The 19,590-nt window shown below is 40.3% G+C and overlaps 1 protein-coding gene across 2 annotated transcripts in view; it reads right to left on the reverse strand.

The window, feature by feature from the left end:
* Positions 1-19,590, reverse strand: part of Coro1c (coronin 1C) — a 75,850-nt gene that overhangs the window by 29,738 nt on the left and 26,522 nt on the right. For both annotated transcript variants that reach the window (XM_047560351.1, XM_047560352.1), the window contains exon 2: positions 13,347-13,546. In XM_047560351.1, coding sequence (XP_047416307.1) covers positions 13,347-13,541 — 195 coding nt within the window. In that variant the 5' untranslated portion in view covers positions 13,542-13,546. The remainder of the gene's footprint in view (positions 1-13,346; positions 13,547-19,590) is intronic.

Raw genomic sequence — 19,590 nt, forward strand, 5'->3', positions numbered from 1 at the left:
CTGATTTTATATTAAAGTTTCTTCCCTGCTTCCAAGAAAAAGTTTTCCTACCTGAATTGTTCCATCTCAGAGTCTCACATTCTTAGGCTTTCCCCAGCAAACCACATTTGGCATCCTTAATGGAAAAGTACAATACTGAATTTGAACTGTTTTTGTGGGACTGGGGGGTTCACTGGGATTTAACCCAGGGAGGCTCTACCACTGACCTAAACCCCCAGCCTCTTTTATTTTCTGAGCCACATGTTACCAAGTTGTGAAGGGTGTCACTAAATTGCTGAGACTGGTCTCAAACTTGTGATCCTCCTGCCTCAGCCTCCTGAGTTGCTGGGATGACAAGGGTACACCACCACACCTAGCCTGAATAGGAACTTAAGAACAACAAATGATTGTATCCCCCAAATCTGGGATAGGAGAATTTTTGTTCATATACAAAGCAATCTTGAGGGGACTCTGGAACTACTAGTACCAGTTGTGCTGAATATATAATATTATGAAGTTTGCTGAATGAATTCCTCCCCCACATATTAAACAATCTTGACTAAAAGTTAATAGGAATTCACCAGTAATCTTCAATCAAATGGACTATTTGAGAATAATAATAAGCATTTCTGCCATTCCCATCTCAATCCCCGAAAGTCTACAGCATAAAAGTACTTATAAAGTACATTTTCCCAGGACATGAAAGTCCATCTTACTATCAAAACCAAACAATAATAAAAACACTTTTATTTACACTACAAGCTAGGAACTATCTGGAGATCTTTATATCCATTTATGAATTGGAAACTTTGTTATCCCCATTCTCTAAAGAAAATGAGGCACAGAGAAAGTCAAGAAGCAGAGCTCTAAGACAGCAAGACAGCACGACCATCCATGCTAGATTGTATAGGGAAAGAACATTTCCAGTATGCCAGGGTAACGAGAAGGGCACAGAAGTAATGTCAAAGTTATTGGCAGCTGGCCACTAGAAACACAGTTAATTAAAAAAATCATATTTTGCAAGCAGCTGCTTCCTCTGGTTGAGATGCCATCATAAATCCTTATGACAAATAAAACAGGGAAAGTAACATTGTATTGCAGTACATGAGGAAGAGAATTCACTAAGAACTGATACTGATAAAAGAATAAAAGTGAAAAGAAAGTACGAAAAAATTATACTTTAAATGTACATTGATGGTCGGACACACTGGATGCTTACAGACTATCAGCACTCTAGCTTTCCAAGGACTTAGATCTCCAAATATCTTCTTACTCATAACAAAACCAAATCAAAACAAAACCACAATAGACTTTTTCAAATGAGTATATATCATTAAAACTTCAGAACTGGGCATTTGTAAACTTCTAAGAGCTCAAATACATGGAGACTTAAGGAGATAACACTAATAATGAACTTACATGGTGAAGATAAGGAAACATCCTTCTGAAAGTCATTTTACGCCAGGATTGAATGAGAATGCAATTCTAATTCAAGTCTTGACACACACTCATTTACCACTAGTGAATAAAACAAGGAATCCAGGTCTAATCTGCGACACTGTGAAGGGTCATTCAGAAAGCCATCCCCCACATGATGTGGTGACAGCACAGCTTACCTGCACCTCCTCGTAGCATTTAAATGACTACTGAGGCTGGAAGGATGAATTACAAAAAGTTAATGCCAGCTTTTGGATTTTTTCTTTTTTTTTTTTACTAAAAGGCAACTTATTTTTAAAATGTTTCATCAATTTTCCAAGGGTCATATACAGAATAATTTCATTTTACTAGCTCATCAGCGTACTATCTCATTAAGGAAAGTCACTTTAGTTACATCATCTAGAATATTACCACTTTTCTAACATAGAAACTGGTTTAGCTAAATGTAATAGTCATTAAGTCTCCTTTAAATACTTTGGTTCATTACTTACTAGTCCCAATCACTTGCCATAGGATGGCTTTTACTGTGCCTCTCTATATAAAATTGCAAGTGGTTAGGATTACCTGGCAAAAATGATCAACACTAAGGTTCCCAAAGGCTCTGGCTCAGAGCCCAGTTCGTGAACTCGTAGGACACTGGTGAAACAGGTCAGGACACTGGCTCAGAGTCATTAGTACCCAAAAGATCCAGCAGCCTGCCCAAAACCAAGCAACCTGAGCCCAAGAGGAAAGTCAGCCTCTGAAGGATGTGCACAGCTGGCACAGGGAGAGGGGCAGCAGCACCATTTCCACACGGCTGGCCCAAGGGCGACAGCTCTGAACAGTTATAGCCAGTAACTCCCATCATGGCAGAAAGCATCCTAGACACCAGCACCATCATTTGCTTGGGGTGGGGAAAGTCCTGAAAGATTTCAAAGCAGCCAAAAAGACTCCTAGACACTGGAGCTTCGATGAAACTCATCAAATTATGCAATATCTTCCTCCAAAGGATATGAGGGTGGGGGTGAAAATAAAAATGCATATAGCCAACATCAGTAAATGTAAACTGTCTCAAATTGCTCTAAGAGGAATGTCTGTAATTTAAATAACTGCAAACACCATTCTTACCAAAAAATCCAATGTAACTCTTCAGATGATATTTGTAGTCAAGGATATTTTCCATCAGTTAATGGAAAAGCACAAGTTTCTTTCCACTTAAGCCTAATAGTGAATCTTATTTATGTGTCTCCCACCTCATGCCAAAAAGGAATCTATATTTAAGAAGTGTACTCTTGGTACACACTGCAGGCGTACTACTGTGCAATTGCACAATCTTAAATGCATACAAACACACAGAAAATTTCTCACAGCTGTTTCAATAAAGGAGTTCTACTCTAGGATGAGTTTTTAGAAGAGTTAATGATATTGTGTCATAGATATAAACGCAAACATTTTCACCCTTCTAAGTCCTCAAAATTCAACTTCCGGATGCTTCCAGTATGTCCTACGTATTATATAAAAAATATTATGCAGAATGACTATTTCTCAACTATAAAGGTGATTCTTCACCAGGTGCATGGCGCATGCCGGTAATCCCAGTGTCTAGGGTGGGTGAGGCAGAAGGATCACAGTAAAAATAAATAAAATAAAATAAAGGAGGGCTGGGATGTAGCTCAGTGGTAGAGCACCCCTGGGATTGATTCCCAGACTGATGCAAAAATAATAAATAAAATAAACCAACTGGTTCCTTCAAGAATGAAGACATGCAACTTTTTGTTGAAGTCACGCACTGCTCTACCCAGTAGGCTTACTCTTTCTCAAAACTAACGTATGTTTTCACAAGGTTAATGAATTCCATGGCGATAAAAAGTGCACACATTTGAATCAATCAAATATTACCCTTAACACGCTCAAGATATTCCACACACAATTTCTTCCTCGTTTACACTCTGGAGCTCATGACAAATCCCGCCCTGTCTGCGGCAGGGCCTCTTCCTGCTCTCTGACTTGGCTCCCTCATTTAACCCGCACAGGTGGCCACTCACTCCCAGTCTCTGGGCCTATTAACCAGAGGAGTCACTGAAGACATGAGGGCCCAAACAGCCTCCACCCCGTCCTGGGATGGCAGCGAAAGGCGGCTTCCATTACCCAACTTCAGGGACAAAGGGACGGTAATATTTTCCAAACTGCTCGCCCCTGCTTTGTAGTTGTCAAAGTTTTCATTTTAGGAAATAATGAGTATTAAAGTCACTTGATGTGTCCAAATTTCAACTCAGAGATTCTTGAATCCTCAGTAGAATGGGAAGTCCAACACAGGCTCAGAAAGCAGAGGAAGTTTTTAGCCCAAACATAAAGGGCTCCATTCACTCACACTGTGCAAAGTTCAAAGGAGTCAAAAAAGGATATCTATTGAAGTGGGTTTTCCTTTTTTTTTTCCCCCAACTTCCTTTTTCTTGTAACAGAATTATTTATGTGGATTCATGTTCTGCTGGAATCTCTTAAGCCCCTGCTGCTCCATAGGAAGGAGCTATGGTGATTGTGATCAGGGGACAGGGGATAAGGGCAGGTTCAACAAGACAGGGACTCAGCAGCAGACCAAAAGGACTGCCACACCCAATATACAATTTGTTAACAATCTAGTGACTGAAGGGACAAAACATTCCAAGGAAGTTTTCCTTTAAGGAAACCAAAAACACTTAGGGTAAGAGGAGGTGCTCTGGATGAAACACAGATAGAGTTACCCTGTAAGGTAAGGCAGGCCAGCACCCAGCGCTGCCAGGGAGAGGCAGTGTGTCCTGGAGACATCGGTTGCCGGAGTCAAAAAGAAGTCTTGAGGGCAGAAGGGGCAACGCCAGGCAAATGATTTTCACACTATAGGTTCTCTCTAAAACCTGGGTTTAATATTAAATGGGCCATATTTAAAGTCTATTAAGAACTTAAGGAAAGTTACTGTACAGCTATGAATATTTTATTACCAGAAAGCAAAAAAGTGGAAAATTTAACATTTCCTTATTCAATAATGACTAAATGTGCAATAGCAACCAGAGAATTTATACTTATTTCCTGACTTAACAAAAAAAATAATAAAGTGAAAACCTAACATTTCCTCCTTGTCACTGCAGACCAGTAATTCCATGTGATGCTTCTGGACTAAGAAAAAACAAAAACCAGGAACCCAAGACCAGGCAGAACCTAGTCAAATAAAATTCAGCTTGAAATCAAAAGCTGAAAAGCAAAAGAACTATGGGTATAAGTGAAATACAGGAAATGAGAACAGTCAATGGCAAATCAGAAAGGAGAGTAACTGGCTGCCTAATCCTTCCTAGTGAGAAGGGACCCTAGAGGCATCTCCGCTGGGACTTTCTATAAGTGAAGAGCAAGCTCCAGGGCTAGCTCCTCCACTCGCAGTTCTGCATTGTTTTACCCACCAGCCTGAAAATGAAAATCCACTGAAATTCACTCCCTGAAGTAGAGATGAAAAAACAGAAAAGCAGCCAGGAGTGGTGAGGCAGGAAGACTGCAAGTTCAAGACCAGCCTCAGCAACATAGTGAGACAATAAAATAAAATTAGAAAGGCTGGTTATATAGCTCCGTGGTGGAGCATCCTGGGGAAGGGATAGGAAGGGAGGGAAGGGAAGGAGAGAAAAACATTAAAAACTTCTCTGGGGGAGGGGTGATGCCTCGTGCTCCATGGCCATGCAGTTCACATCTTGTAGTGGTGGCAAACAAACAAGAGGACTGGAGTAAGAACCACTTCCATAGCCTGCATCGCTTACATCTTACTTAAAGCTCTGTAAAAAATGAAACCAGAGTCACTGTTCCTAAGAGAAAGCAGACATGTGCCCTATCCGCTGCCTCCCAGTGCAGTCTTCCCTTGACTCAACTCAGATCCTACACCTAACTGGCAGAGACATTCAATTTGGCAGAAGCAGACAATTGGCTACGTATGGTTAAAAGGTGGCTCCTGGACCAATCATGACTTCAGGAATGCATTCTGCACTTGGAACCCTTTCTTGACCTGGGACAGTCACTTTCCCAGGCTAGGGCTACCTGCTTTCCACAGAGAGGGATTCTGCAGACAGAACTTGCCTGCATGCTCAGCATGGACTGGCACTCTCCAGAAACCCAGGAAAGAGTTAAACATTCCTTGCACTTGACTCGGTGGCTTCTCTTCACCACACACCCAGATCCCACCATTCTCTGAGCCACTGTGCAGCCAATCAAAGCAAAGGAAGGAAATTATCCTGGCTGGCTGTCAGCCGCAGAGCTCTGATGACCATATATGGTAAAAACCACTGTCAGAGCTTGTCAGGCCTGAGGGCCGGCTGCTGTGGACATATCAGTGAACTGCAGCAGCAGAAGCTGGCCAAGGGAAGGCACAAAGGACAGGCTGCGGCTCATCTTGGGGGAGGGGGGTTAGAATCCATCATCTGCCAGGGCATACTCTCCGTGAGTCACGGCCACTCACTGTCATCAAAAATAGCCTCGGGGCACATTGTGAGATTCCTTTTGCCAGGACTTTGTGCTCCATTGTTAACTGGGGTGAGCAGGGTGTCCCTCCCCTTTTCCTCTTCCCTGTGAGACTGGAAAACAGGCATTAGGAGAAAATGAAAAGGCCCTTCTGTGGCACTTCATGTGGTAAGGAGGTCATGCAGAGCTCCTGGGGCTGGCAGTTCAGGACGTAATTTGGAAGTCATTGTTCTGCACCTGGTGCCCTCCCCCTGCATCCTCCACCCCTCCCCATGCCATCCCCCAGCCTTTCACGGCCCACACACTTGACAGTTTAAGGTGCTCTGGACAGAAGACAGAATCTCTTTGAGTAGGTGGTGACTGGACAGCTCACAACACATCAGGATAAGGCATCGAATAAAATCTTCTGTCCATAACACCGAAGCTACCCAGTGCCAAACAACCACATCTGTACAAAGGGCTACCAGCATTCCTACCCTCATCCAAATCAGAGCTGCTATTTGTAGAAATGAAAATTGCCTGTCAGCATGTAGGCAAGGCAGAGATGCAGCCAATGCAAATCCAGCAGGTGCTGGCAGACTGTGGACTGCATAGAAAAGCACCATCAGGAGACTGCCATTCCTTTAGAACCAGCCCATGAAAGAAGGCGCGTACCAGCATGGAGCCTGGCACTTAACGGAAGCCCTCAGAAGTGGGAACTCTAAGTTCTGCAACTGCACAAGAGAGGAATGATAGCAACCCTACCAAATGCAAAAAGTGAGACACTATTTATTGAGGAGACCTTCCAAGTACAATTTGATCTCATTGTTGAGTCTCACTTTTATGAATATGACAGAAGTCACTGCCTCTTCCTGAAAAGGATACAGAGGAGAGATGCCCTGTTGATCTAGTTATAACAATGATCTGAAATGCTCATCGGTTCTTCTCCACAAGGAAAATACCAGATTTACATAATTCACACTGGAATTGAAGGGTGAAAAAAAATCAAGAAATGTGTACTTTTCTACCAAAAAGCTATCCTTCCGCTCCCTTTGACTCCCAATGTTGGTCCACATGATGAATCAATGATTTAATCCCATTCCATGAAACATCCCATTTCTCCAATACCAGAAAAGTAAATCTAACTCTGAGATCCTAAAATCTGGATGAGGAATGTGGCTACCACATCCTTCTCTGCCCTCCTGGGTAAAAACACCTCTTACAACTTTTCAGCTCAGTAAATTGGTGGGGCTCCTCTTCTGCTCCTTCTCTAGCTCCTACACACAGGAGAAACCTAAATTCAATAGGACCTCCTCTGCCAAGCCTCAGGAGGGACTCGGCCCTGTCTGATTGAGTGGGCACTTCACGCACACACAAGCTCCCCAGAGGAGTGATCAGGGCAGTCAGTACTAAAGGTTTTTTAAACACAATAACCCAGCACAGGTCTTGACACAGAGCAGGCACTCAAAGGTTTAAGGAAACAGTATATGAACAAATAAACTGGTGTTTTAAATCTCATTAGAGCTTAAGCAACAATTAGCTCCAAATAGACTGGTAACATTACCAATAATATTTTTTAAAAATTATCTATGTAGGGGATAAAGCTCAGTTGGTAGAATGCTTGGCTTGCAAGCATAAGGCCCTGGGTTCAATGCTCAGCTCCGCGAAGAAAAAAAAAAAAAAAAGAAAAAAATTATCTGTGTAATAAGTTCATTGTAAAATATTTTGGAATAAGTGCAGTAATTATACAGAAGAAAATAAAAATCGCCTGTAGTCGTAACAGTATTAACATTTCAGACTTTTTTCTAAAAACAAATAACATAATATGGAGTTAGACATAAAATCCTGACTATGGCCTTACAACCCAATTTTTTAGGTTACATTAAGGTATCATGGACAGAGGATAACAAAATCTTGCCAGGTAATATAACTTTTTCTTGCTGTTGCACAGAATCCCTCAATTTTTAAGACTTAAGAATGTTCATATGTTTATATCTTTGGGTATACACGTTTATATTACATACCTAATCATATTTTTTAAAGAGATGGAAAGATGATGCTTAAAACGACCATAAGGCCTTTTAAACAATTCTGAATTACTTGTGTGAGCTCTGTGTGAACCAGCTTATGAGTCAAAGACTACAGTCTGAGAACATATGTATTAGTTATCAATTGCTGAGTAACAAGTTACCCCACAAATGGTACATTCACATGATTGTTAAGTTGGTGGTGGCTGTTGGGGAGAGCTGGTGGGTGTGTTCACAACATGACAGTTCCAAAAGAGACCAAGAAGAAGCCAATAGGCTTTTAGGATCTAGTCTCAGAAGTCAAACTCCACCAATCATACCACATCCTGTAGTTACACACAGTTTGGTTCTGTTTAGTGTTAGGGGAACCACAGAATCACATGAATACCAGGAGATGGGAATCACTGGAGGCCATCCTGGAAGCTGCCTACCTCAATACAGTATGGCACAAAACTTTTTGGAACCTATACAAAAGGCTACCACGTAAACAAGGCATCTGATTTGCATCTCCATCCAAGTGAGTCAAGAGATCAGAGCATACAATTCTAACCACTACTCCCATCTGTTAGGTGAATAAGAAAATAATTATAATAGAATGTGATAACAGCCTACGGTACTAGAGGTATGAACAAGCCACTAAAAAGAACCCAAAGGATTTGCTCTGTCTCAGCAAATCAAAGGTAATATTTAAGCTAATGTTAAATGGTAAGAAGAAACCAAATATTTATAGGCACTAAGAATGCTGACTGAAATCAATCAAGATTGCTTTCTCAATAAACATGACAGAAACACTTTAAAATAGCCTCCATAAGAGATTCAAGTCCTAATGCCCTAAGGCAGCTCTTACAGGTAGTGAGTTAATTGCTCTTCTGTGCATCTAGAAGGCCCTAGCTATGGCATACTTGCGAGAACTAGGAAAACAGTTATTTAAGTGGTTTTCTGCGGGTTGATTCTTTTCCCCCTCTGCTTCCTGGTTGCCAAGGGCCAAGCAGCTTTTCTCTTCCAAGCTTCTGCCATAATGTTCTGCCTCACCTCAGGAACAAAGAAATGGAGCTGGCTAACCATGGACTCAAAACTCTGCAACTGTGAGCCCAAATCAATCTTTCCTCCTCCCTGACAAGTTGTTCTTGTCAGACAGTTTTGGTTACAGCAACAAGAAGCTGACTAACACACTCCAAGACACCAAAATTCCTTCACAATAGAAATAGCCCAGGGAAGAAGGGAGAAAGGAATAAGGAAAGACAGAGTCATCCAGCTTGCATCCTCCATCCAAGTGAATGCCAAGAGATCAAGAACCTATAATTCTAACCAACATCCCTCCACCTTAATTATTTAATTGGCAGGATTTATGGTTTGCTGTGATCTGAAGTTTCAGAAGTACTGCTGGATTTCTGCCTAGGCCTTCATCAATCACAAAGGGGGCAAAGCTTCAGTCACACATCATGAATGCAGCTACTCCACAAAGGACAGGCTTGCTCGTGCCAACGTGTGGTAGACGGCACCGGGGGGCTGGAAACCTGTGAGTCCTTCAAACAAGGCAGATGGTGCATTCATGGCAAGGAAAAAAAAAAGCATCCCTCATAGCCAAAACCACAAAGCCAACTAGTGTTCAACAAGACTGCTATTTATTATTCATCCTCTGAAAGACTGAGGAATAAAAAAACGTACTAAGCCACACCTGGAAAAGTCACAGTAAAGTGGCATGCCAGAGCTTGATGGAAGAATTACAAAAGAGATGGGCAATCACGTGTGCTAATCTCAATCACCCCACCTTAGGGCTGAGGACTTTCATTATTCCTCAAGCAGTGACCTCTTATAATCCCACTTTCTCTAATAAAGCCTTCCTAATAAAAACCTTGTAAACCAAAAGCTTAAAATATATATTATTAAGTGTTCTTTTTGCTGCATGTGTGCATATACTTGTACATAAGCACGTACAAGTGTATTTTAATGTATTGGTTCCTATTACTCTTTTCATTTTAGATTTTAAATCCTTATTCAGAGACCATGTCTAACTTATTTAACAATCTCCCAGAATCTAACCACAAACCTCATGAGGTTACAATAAGCCCTATTTACTGCTGACACTAACTAGTTTTCAAGAAAATTTCATAGAAAGCTATGTTTCCAACATAACTTCATATTATATTTGGAAATTTGGATTTTCTTTGCTTTTAAGCAAAAGCAGTACCTACATAGTTGCTAAGACAAAAGTTGTAGGTATCTTTTCCAGGGCAAAGTGTCCTACATTAGAATTGACAGGTAGTTGGGTTCCTAATCATGTTTCTCTTTCAAGCCTGCACTTCTAAAGAGGAGACAAACACTTCAATACCACGATCTACTAGGATGCTTTCTGGGGGAGATTAGGAAACTGACCACACCAACAACTAGATGCAGGTACTCCTGAAGGGAAGACACTGGCACAGAGCAGGTCCTACTCAGCTTACAGAGGATCAACCAACTAACTGCACGCGATAATCAAAGAACAATGAAGACTTGTATAAATAATCAAATATCAACAAAATTTTATAAAAGTGTAAAATTTTACAAAAGTGTAAAATTCATAATCCTTACTCAAATACTTATGATTATAGCACAATAAAATGTAGGTATCAAGAGGGCAGCCATCCCATAAGGCATAAGTTTGCCTGACAATGTAGAAGATGCTTTATTTTCCACAGTTTCTGTTGCCCCAGTAGCCAGCCAGTATCTTGGGAAAAGAATGGGTAGTGTCACCTGACACTCCAGGGCCCCATGGCCAGGTTTTGCCAATGCAGCAGATCCTTCTGAAAGATCCCAAGCACAGAGCTGTCTAGAGGGACCACAAGACCACTCTGCTAGGCTCAGCCTTGGTCTTGGTAGAAAAGCAGTCAAAATAAAAAGGTATCTACTATCAAAAAGTTATATATTGAACTAAAAAGGGAAAACAATGTTTTCTTTGCTGAATTTTGAGGGCCAAACCAGCTGCTCAGAAATTATAACTGAGAAGCACGAGCAATGAGAACCGCTTCTGAAATCATTGGGAATTAACAAGGCAGAAAGTCACTTTTATATACAGCACTCATGTGAGAGAGAGAGAAAAATGGAAAAGAAAGACACATCCATTTCCCAGTACAAGTCAGTGACTAAACCAGGACTGAGCTCCACAGCTTCTCAATTCCAAGATCATATACTTCCTCTATGTCACACTGACACTAAGAGTGAGATGCACACTTTAATACATGAAAATCACTCTAGTACTTGTGAGTCTATCAATGATGTAAGTCAGTAACTCCAAGCATTGGCTGTCACTGGACTACAGATTACACCAATGTCACCTCCTCTAAAACAAATTAATATTTAAGAAGCAAAAGCTACAAAGAGTATTATAGCCTGGAAGAAAAACTTTAAGGTTCCTCCAAAAGTCAACATTTAATCCAAACATAATTTTTAAATAACATATTCTATTCTGATTTCTGTGAAGCTGGTTAAAGAGCAACACACTATTAAAACCAAGAACTACTAAGTATAGGCCTTTTAATGCAGGTGAAAACCAAATCATAAGAGCCAGATAGCTTAGGAAACTGCCTACAGGTTCCCCATAAATGGTGTAAGGGAAATCTAAAATTTCCCATGGTTTGTAAAAGACAGACACATACAGCATTTTGAAGATGTGGAATTCGAAGGGAATTATCTGACCTTGGTGGAAGATTAGTCATTTGAAAGCTTATTTTGGGCTTCTTAATAGGCTTGTTCCATTTCTTTGACAAAAAAATACCTTAAATTCATCCCTTAGTTTATAGAAGGGGAAATGAAACTTTTTAACTCCAAAACAGATCATGATGCTCCACTGCCTGACCTGGATTGACAAATGCTGGCTGCCCTAAAACCCACCAGTAGCAAGTCAAGTTTCCAGATGCTCCTTGCTCTTAAAGAAGGAATAAGTTAAAAGTTGTGAATACAAATACAAATGTCATTTAGTTCAACTCTCCACTTCAAAATTAGGATAAGTACAGATATAATAATGTAATGTAGTTATTTGTCATTCAACAGAAAATTTCTCTGCAAAAATAAAAGTAAATGGAAAATTTCAATTCTATGAAAAGATTCTCCTTTAAAACTTTTCCAATTTAAGGAAAAGATTCACCTTATGCCAGTAAGAAGATGCATTTGGAAACACATATCAAAAATTTCCCCCAAAGGCATCCATCTCCCTACCTCTGTAGAGAGATGATTCTATTGTATAATATCACATCGATCCAGTCACTAAAGTAAAATATAGATGTTAAAATAAAACAAGTTAGTCATGAGCATCTCTGAGAAAAAGGGAACCAAAAAATTTTCCCAAGGGAAAAAGCATAAAAATATAATGGGAAACAATACTGTGACAGAAAATCCACTTTACTGTGACCACTTTCAGAATCCCATGATCCACTATGATAAAATGCAACCTACTAAGCACGGCTCAGATACAAAGGAGGTCCACTTCCCCTACTCTGTAAACAGCTGTAATGTGACTCAACATCTGTATTATCAGCAGCACTGAGCCCTTATCACCAGCGCTCAGGACCCACCAAACTCATTTTGCTCCTCAAGCTAACTAGAAAACAACGGTTTTTCACCACTCTTCGTAGTTTTTTCCCACATTATTTCCAATTTTAAGATTTGCTAATAAAGTATGTACAAATAGTGAATGCACAAAATTCCAATCTTTTCTTTTGTGGTACTGGGGACTGAAATCAGGGTACTTTAACACTGAGCTACATCACTACCCCTTTTGATTTTTTATTTTGACACAGGGTCTTGCTAAGTTGCTGAGGCTAACCTCAAACTTGTGATCCTCCTGCCTCAGCCTCCTGAGTCACTGGGATTGCAGGCAGGGACTACCATGGCCAGCTAAAATTCCTGTTTAATTTTCACCTTTAAGTAGGCTCTCTTGAGTAAAGGATAAAGTAAGGAAAAGAGAACTTGGAAGCTCACTGAAGTCGAAGTGCACGCAAAACAACTCAGTCAAGATTCTTTATTTCTACCACTTGTTAGCACTCTTTAAATTCTATGCTCAAACTTATTTTTGCCCAGAATTAAAATCTTCATTGTTTTGGAAGGTTTTCATGAAAACTTGTTTCATTTACTATTCAAAAACCAAAATGCCTTAGCCCTTCTGACTTAATTAAAAAAAAGAAAAAAAAAGAGAACATCATCTTATAAGCATCGACCCATTTAAACTTTTTAAAATTACCCTCCAAAAGAATATCTTCACTCATATAGCATCATTATCATAATCTCTTTATGCACAGAGGGAACACCCAGAATAGAGGTCATCATTCTATTTAACGATTCTCTGTTGGAGAAAAACCGATGTGATTAGTAAGGCATGTGGAATTTAACGTCACTTACATCAGGGTCTGTCTCAGAAAACACACAATTCTTGGTGAACCGAAAAAATATGGCGACTACAACAGGATGGCTAACAGCACAGGAAGTCAAATTACTCACCTTGTGCAAAGGAAGCACCAGGAACGCTCCACCCCCGCTTGCTTCTATGATTATGGCAACGAATCTGGGATTGACAGCACAAAAGGAACTATCCCAGGTCACGCGAGAAACCCGGATGTCATCATAGCACTGGTCATTTTTCACTGCCTGTCCAAATACATGCCGAAACTTGCTCTGTCGTACCACTCGCCTCATTGTGTCTGCAGAAGAACGAGAATGATGTTAGGATCATGTGGCAAACTGAAACTTTCACAAATGAAAAAAAAAAAAAACTCCAAGTTAGGAAAACAGAATGGTATGGTATTTTGTTTGCTCTCCAAAAAATTTGCCATATTCCAAATCCAAATTTCCTTTAGCAGCACATATCCAGAGAAAACTGTAAAATGCGTCAAGGAAAGGATTGCAGAAAAATGAAAAATTCCTAATCCAAGATCCAGAAGCTCATCAATTTTAATTTCAGGAGAAAGATTAAAGGGAAGAATGAAGGAAAATTAGCTTTTCATGGTTGTGTGGGAAATGATGGATAATCACAACCCTCACCCCTTTCAAAGTTATCTGGTAGATATGATGCTGAAGAAAGTCCAAAAACAAACTTTGATTTTGTGGCTTTCTCCTTAGTCTGCCAAGGTAATTTTTTTAGTTTTCAAACATTTTCCCCAGACATCAGCACTCTGCTGTCTGAAAACCGTGCCTGCTTCCCAATGTTTCCTTCCACAAGACCACTAAGCAAAGCGGGGAATTCAAGAGAGAGAGGCAACCACCCTGTCTTCAAGAGCCTTCTAACCTCCTTTTAAGTCAGGCATAATAATCTAAAACAACTCAGTTCCAACTGCCTAGAGCTAAGGGCCACATGGTAAGAAACAGGAAGTCGGGGTAAGGCAGCCCAATGGGTCAAGAACCAGGTCTTAGAAAGATAAGTATTTAAAGAAAAGTAACGCAATCAAAGCCATGTTTAGGATGATAAGTAAGTCTGGCATTAGCATAGTGGAGGAATTAGACAGGAAGAAGCTAAAAGCTAGGTACTGGGCTAGAAAGCTGTGACAATAAACCAAAACTGGAATGACATGGCTATTAGAACCTAAGGAAAGGAAAAATGCAGGAACTATTTTGAGGAGAAATGAAACCAGGATGGGTTTCCACACCAGAGTTCATCATTCACCATAGTCATTTCCCAATAAACCAGAGAATGAGAGGTGGGGGTAACAGGAAGCTAGGTTCCTCAGCTTCCTCATGCATCATTTCAGATCCAAATTCCACTTGACTGCCTGATACACACGTGCATCCAAAGCTTTGTGCCTTAGGATCACCAGGCCCCATCTGACTAAGGTTTCTTAGACTGCACTCCGTAATTTTCCTATCTGCTATTATACGACATTCTGTTCAAATTGGTTAGGACAGAAAGAACACAGATAAAACCTAAATGGAACTGGAATATGGTCACACCAACAACTCAGTTGAAAAACAGATCCCCATGTTCAGAGGAGAACTAACACCTGTCCACTTGTGCCAACGGCACACACAGTGGGATGTTGCTAATTCTCTTCCTCATGGCCCCAGGCCCACTGCTAAATTCAAAGAGAGAGAATTTATTTTTGCCAGAGCTTCCATTTACCCTTAAAGACATGTGCAAAAGTGGTTTCTCTCCAGCCCCAGGGCATGTGGCTGGGCTAAGGCAACAGCCCTTGGCAGGCAATTAAGCACCCGCACTCCTCAATCCAGCTGTTGTTGCTAGACTTTTCCGGATGATTCCCAGGACCATACATTTTGAGTACTAGGTAGAGGGGATGGCAAATGATATGCTTACATTTGGCCAGGGTCTTTCATTTATGAAACACTATGTATTCTTCTCAAGCATGAGTTGGGTAAGAGATTCCACGGGGTGGTGCAAACAAGAAGGAAAGCATACCCATACAAAAGCCAACGTAGAGTCGCCAGCTGATCTCTGACTCCATCTTCCTACATGTAACCACCTGTACAAGTTATAAAAGCTGGAATCCTTGCTAGCAAGTGTTTCAAAAGTAAGTTACCAAGAAAGAGAAAGGACTGACTGCACTATGTGAATCAATATCCTTCATATATAAAACACTTTTACGAATTCACAACCAAAACCCAATAGAAAAACTGAGCAACACATGAAGAAGTAATTTACAAAAACATAAAAAGGATTTACCGCCTTCTTGAAAATTCTAATAAGCAGTATAAAGTGAAAACAGAAGAATAAAAGCAGTATAAATACCAAAGGACAAGAGAACGGGAAAGGAGCCTGCAAGAGGGCAAATGTGATAACAAAATCTTGGAGATGGAAAGCTATAGTGTGTGAGCATCCACCACTCAGGTGACTGACTCAGGAGGAGACACCAAGTTCCTGGTGAATTCCCAGAACACTCGGAAGAGAAACTGTCTCTACAGAGGGATGTGGAGAGGACAGAACTGGCTGAAAGCCTGAATTAGGATAAGCTGGACACCCAGATCCCCTCCCACCAGGGCTAAATAACCACAGGGGTGGCCCACCTCCTCCCCAGCAGAAGCCAGGGGAGGCACACTGGTTCTGTAGTGAGGCCCCGAGCCCTTGTTCCTCCTCGCTCCAACACCCCGACACCACCCACCTCACCCTGCAGGAGATCAGACCTCACTTGGCCTTAGTGAGGTCCACCACTCAAAGAGCCCCTCTACCCACACGGGAATCAGCTCAGCTTTTAAAGCCTCACTTTCAAATGTGAATGGAAATTAGAGGAAGACTTCTAACTTGAAAAAAGAGACTTTTTTTCTTCTTCACTGAAATAAACTAGATACCATCTAACTTCACAAGACCAAGCTAAATATGTAAAATGCTGATTTCTTCTTTGAAAGATAATACACAAATCTGCTGGATGACTTACTAAAATGCCTTAAAAATTATTTCCACATTATGCATAGTGACAACTTATTCTCATCCTAACTATATCTGGGTAGAACAATATAAAGAGGTTCTTTTGTTACCCTCATGGAGCAGAATGTTAGCTGCAGAGCAGAGAAGCGGGCGGAGGCGCCAGGGCTTCCAGTGTGTTGTGCTGAATCAGGCATGTGGAAATGCAGCTTGAAGAGCAGTGTGAGCCCATCCCATCCAAGGTCAAACCTGAGCTGGGCTCAGCTGTCCACATATGACACAGCTGCTTTTGCTGCACAGAATGTCTCAGGCCCTCCAGGCACACAATAGAGAATAGCAATTAAAAGGGCAAACTGCAGACTCAGACAGCCTCCTGAGTGAGAAGTACAGCTGTACCATTTACTTCCTGGCCATGGTTCAGTAGGGCAAGTCGCTGAATCTCTACGTCAGATTATCTATTAGAACGCAGATACAATTTATATAAAGTCGAAGTGATTAAGTGAGCATTTGGTGATACGATAGAGTGGTGGTAGATTACTATGATATAGCATTCACTCTAGTTAGATACACAAAACTAATCATGCGATAAATGCCAACTGTTATCATCTTAGTAATTAACATAAAATACTATGGACTCAAATCCTAGCTCTCCCACTTGTTGCCTCTCTGAGGCTCAGTTTCCTATCTATAAAATGAAGGGAATGATACCTAAAACAAGGATTTAAACCAATACCTGACAAGCCAAGGTCCAAATGGCTTCACCACTAAAGTCTATCAAACATTTACAGAATTAATACCAGTTCTTCACAAACTCTTCCCCACCAAAAAGAAGAGGGAACACTTCCAAATGAATTGTATAAGGCCAGTATTACCTTAATACCCAAACCAAAGACATCACAAGAAAACTACAGACCAATCTCTCTCATGAGTATGCAAGGAAAAATGCTCAACAAAATACTAGCAAAGCAAATCCAACAATTTATAAAGGAATTATAGACATGATTGTCATGTCTGTAATCTCAACTACTCCAGAGGTTGAGGCAGGAAGATTGAAAATGCAAGGTCAGTCTGGGCAATTTAGCAAGAACTTCTCTCAAAATAAAAATAAAAGGGCTGGGGCTGGGGAGATAGCTCAGTCGGTAGAGTGCTTGCCTTGTAAGCACAAGGCCCTGGGTTCGAACCCCAGCACCCAAAAAAAGAAAAAAAAAAGGGGGGGCTGGGATATAATGCGGTAGTAGAAAGCTTGCCTAGTACGCACAAGGCCCTGGATTCAATCCCTAGTACCACTAAAAAATGAGAATAAAAATAAAATATATCCCACAAAATTACCATATGACTCACCAACTCCACTCAGGGATATACTCAAAATAACTGAAAAAGGTAGTCAAACAAATAATTACACATGAATGTTCATAGCACCCATTATTCACAATAGCAAAAGGATTGAAAACATCCAAATGTTTATTATTCATTAGGCAAATGGATGAATAAAATGTAATATTATCTACACAAAAGAATATCACTCAACAATAAAAAATAAATAAAGTAGCCAGGCACAGCGGTGCAGACCTGTAATCCCAGCTACTCCAGAGGCTGAGGCAAGAAGATCCGATGTTCAAGGTCAGCCCCAGCAATTTGGCAAGACCCTATCTCAAAAAAAAAAAAAAAAAAAAAAAAAAAAAAAAAAAAAGAGCCAAGTATATAGCTCAGTGGCACAGCACTCGTAGGTTGAATACCCAGTACTGCAAGAAAAAAATAAAATACTAATAAATATGGCAACTTGATGAACCTTAATATTATAAGTAAAAGAAACCAGTCATAAGAATTCATACATTATAATTAAATATACATGAGAATCCAGAATAGGCAAATCCCAAAATAGACAGAAGGTAATTCAGTGATTGCTTCTGGGAGGCAGGAGGAAAACAGGGGGGTTAGGAAGCTACAGCTAAAGAAAGGGGACTGAATTTCTTTTTAAGGTAATAAAAATGTTCCAAAATTGACCATAGTGATGGTTGTACATAGCTGAGAACAAACCAAAAATCAGTGAATTATAAACTTTAAAGTAGGTGAATTACATAGTATGTGAATATCTCAATAAAACTGTTTTCTTTTAAACATCTGTAATGCCTAGCATAGACTCAAATGTATATAGTACAATACTGTCAAATAAATGTTAACAAGTATTATTTAAGAGCCCACTGATAGGTTTCCCTACCCAAAAATCTAAATCAATTCTCCAGTGATAATTTTCACACAAGAGAACCAGCAATGGTTATCAATGATTCTACAACATTCTAAACTCTCCCACCACAGCACAGTATTTAATACATTAACATTTCTCTTCAAAGGAAGAAATGGGAACCATTCTAAACAAAAACTCCTTTTTACGTATTTTTGAAGTACTTTTATGTAGTTTATGTATTTCTTTTTTGGCAGTAGGGAGGCAGACTGGGAATTGAACCCAGGGGAGCTTAACCACTGCACTACATCCCCAGTCCCCTCTTTACATTTTATTTTGAGAAATAAACTCACTAAGTTTCTGAAGCTAGTCTAGAACTTGCAATCCTGCTTCAGCCTCCCAAGTGGTAGGGATCATGGCGTGCAAAGCCATGGCTCCCTTCTTAAGAGACTGTCTACATTGCCAAATGGTATTACTATTGCATTAATTTTTTAAAATGTGCAGCTATAAATTTCCAAATTAAGATGTCACCTCACCAAATTTAGGTGTTTTTGGTTTTGTATCACAAAGTACTGGGGAATAAACCCAGGAGTGCTTTACCATTAAGCCCAGTCCTTTTTTATTTTGAGATAGTGTCTCACTAAATTGCTAAGGCTGTCCTTAAACTTGGGATCCTTCTGCCTCACCCACCAGAGGTGCTGGGATTATAGGAATGCACCACAGCATCCTGGTAGGTGTTCCTTTATTAGATGTTCTGTCACAAACTGATCAAGTGGCAAAACTAAAGAGTCCCCCAAAACTAAACTATTATATGAGAGAATCTAATTCTCAATATCAAAAATAAATGAAAAAATTATGAGCAAATACAATAGGCACAAAGTCCAAGGAAACACTAGGTTTAATTTCAAACATCTTTTCCGAGAACAGTTCAACCCTGAATAAGCTGCGTGCTCATTAGATCTCTCAAGTACAAACTCAAACTGAGCAGGATCTTTTCTTAGCAATTGTTGGACCATCTCAGTAATAAACAGAGATGATGTAGCAATAAGTCATTCATAAAGCGAAATAAAGAAATGTACAGGGCTGGGGATATAGCTCATTTGGTACAGTGCTTGCCTCATGAGCACAAGGTCCTGGGTTCAATCCCCAGCACCACAAAAAAAAAAGAAAGAAAAAAAAAGAAATGTATACAAATT

Source organism: Sciurus carolinensis, chromosome 8, assembly GCF_902686445.1.
Source record: "Sciurus carolinensis chromosome 8, mSciCar1.2, whole genome shotgun sequence".
In the NCBI taxonomy this organism is placed as follows: Eukaryota; Metazoa; Chordata; class Mammalia; order Rodentia; family Sciuridae; genus Sciurus; species Sciurus carolinensis.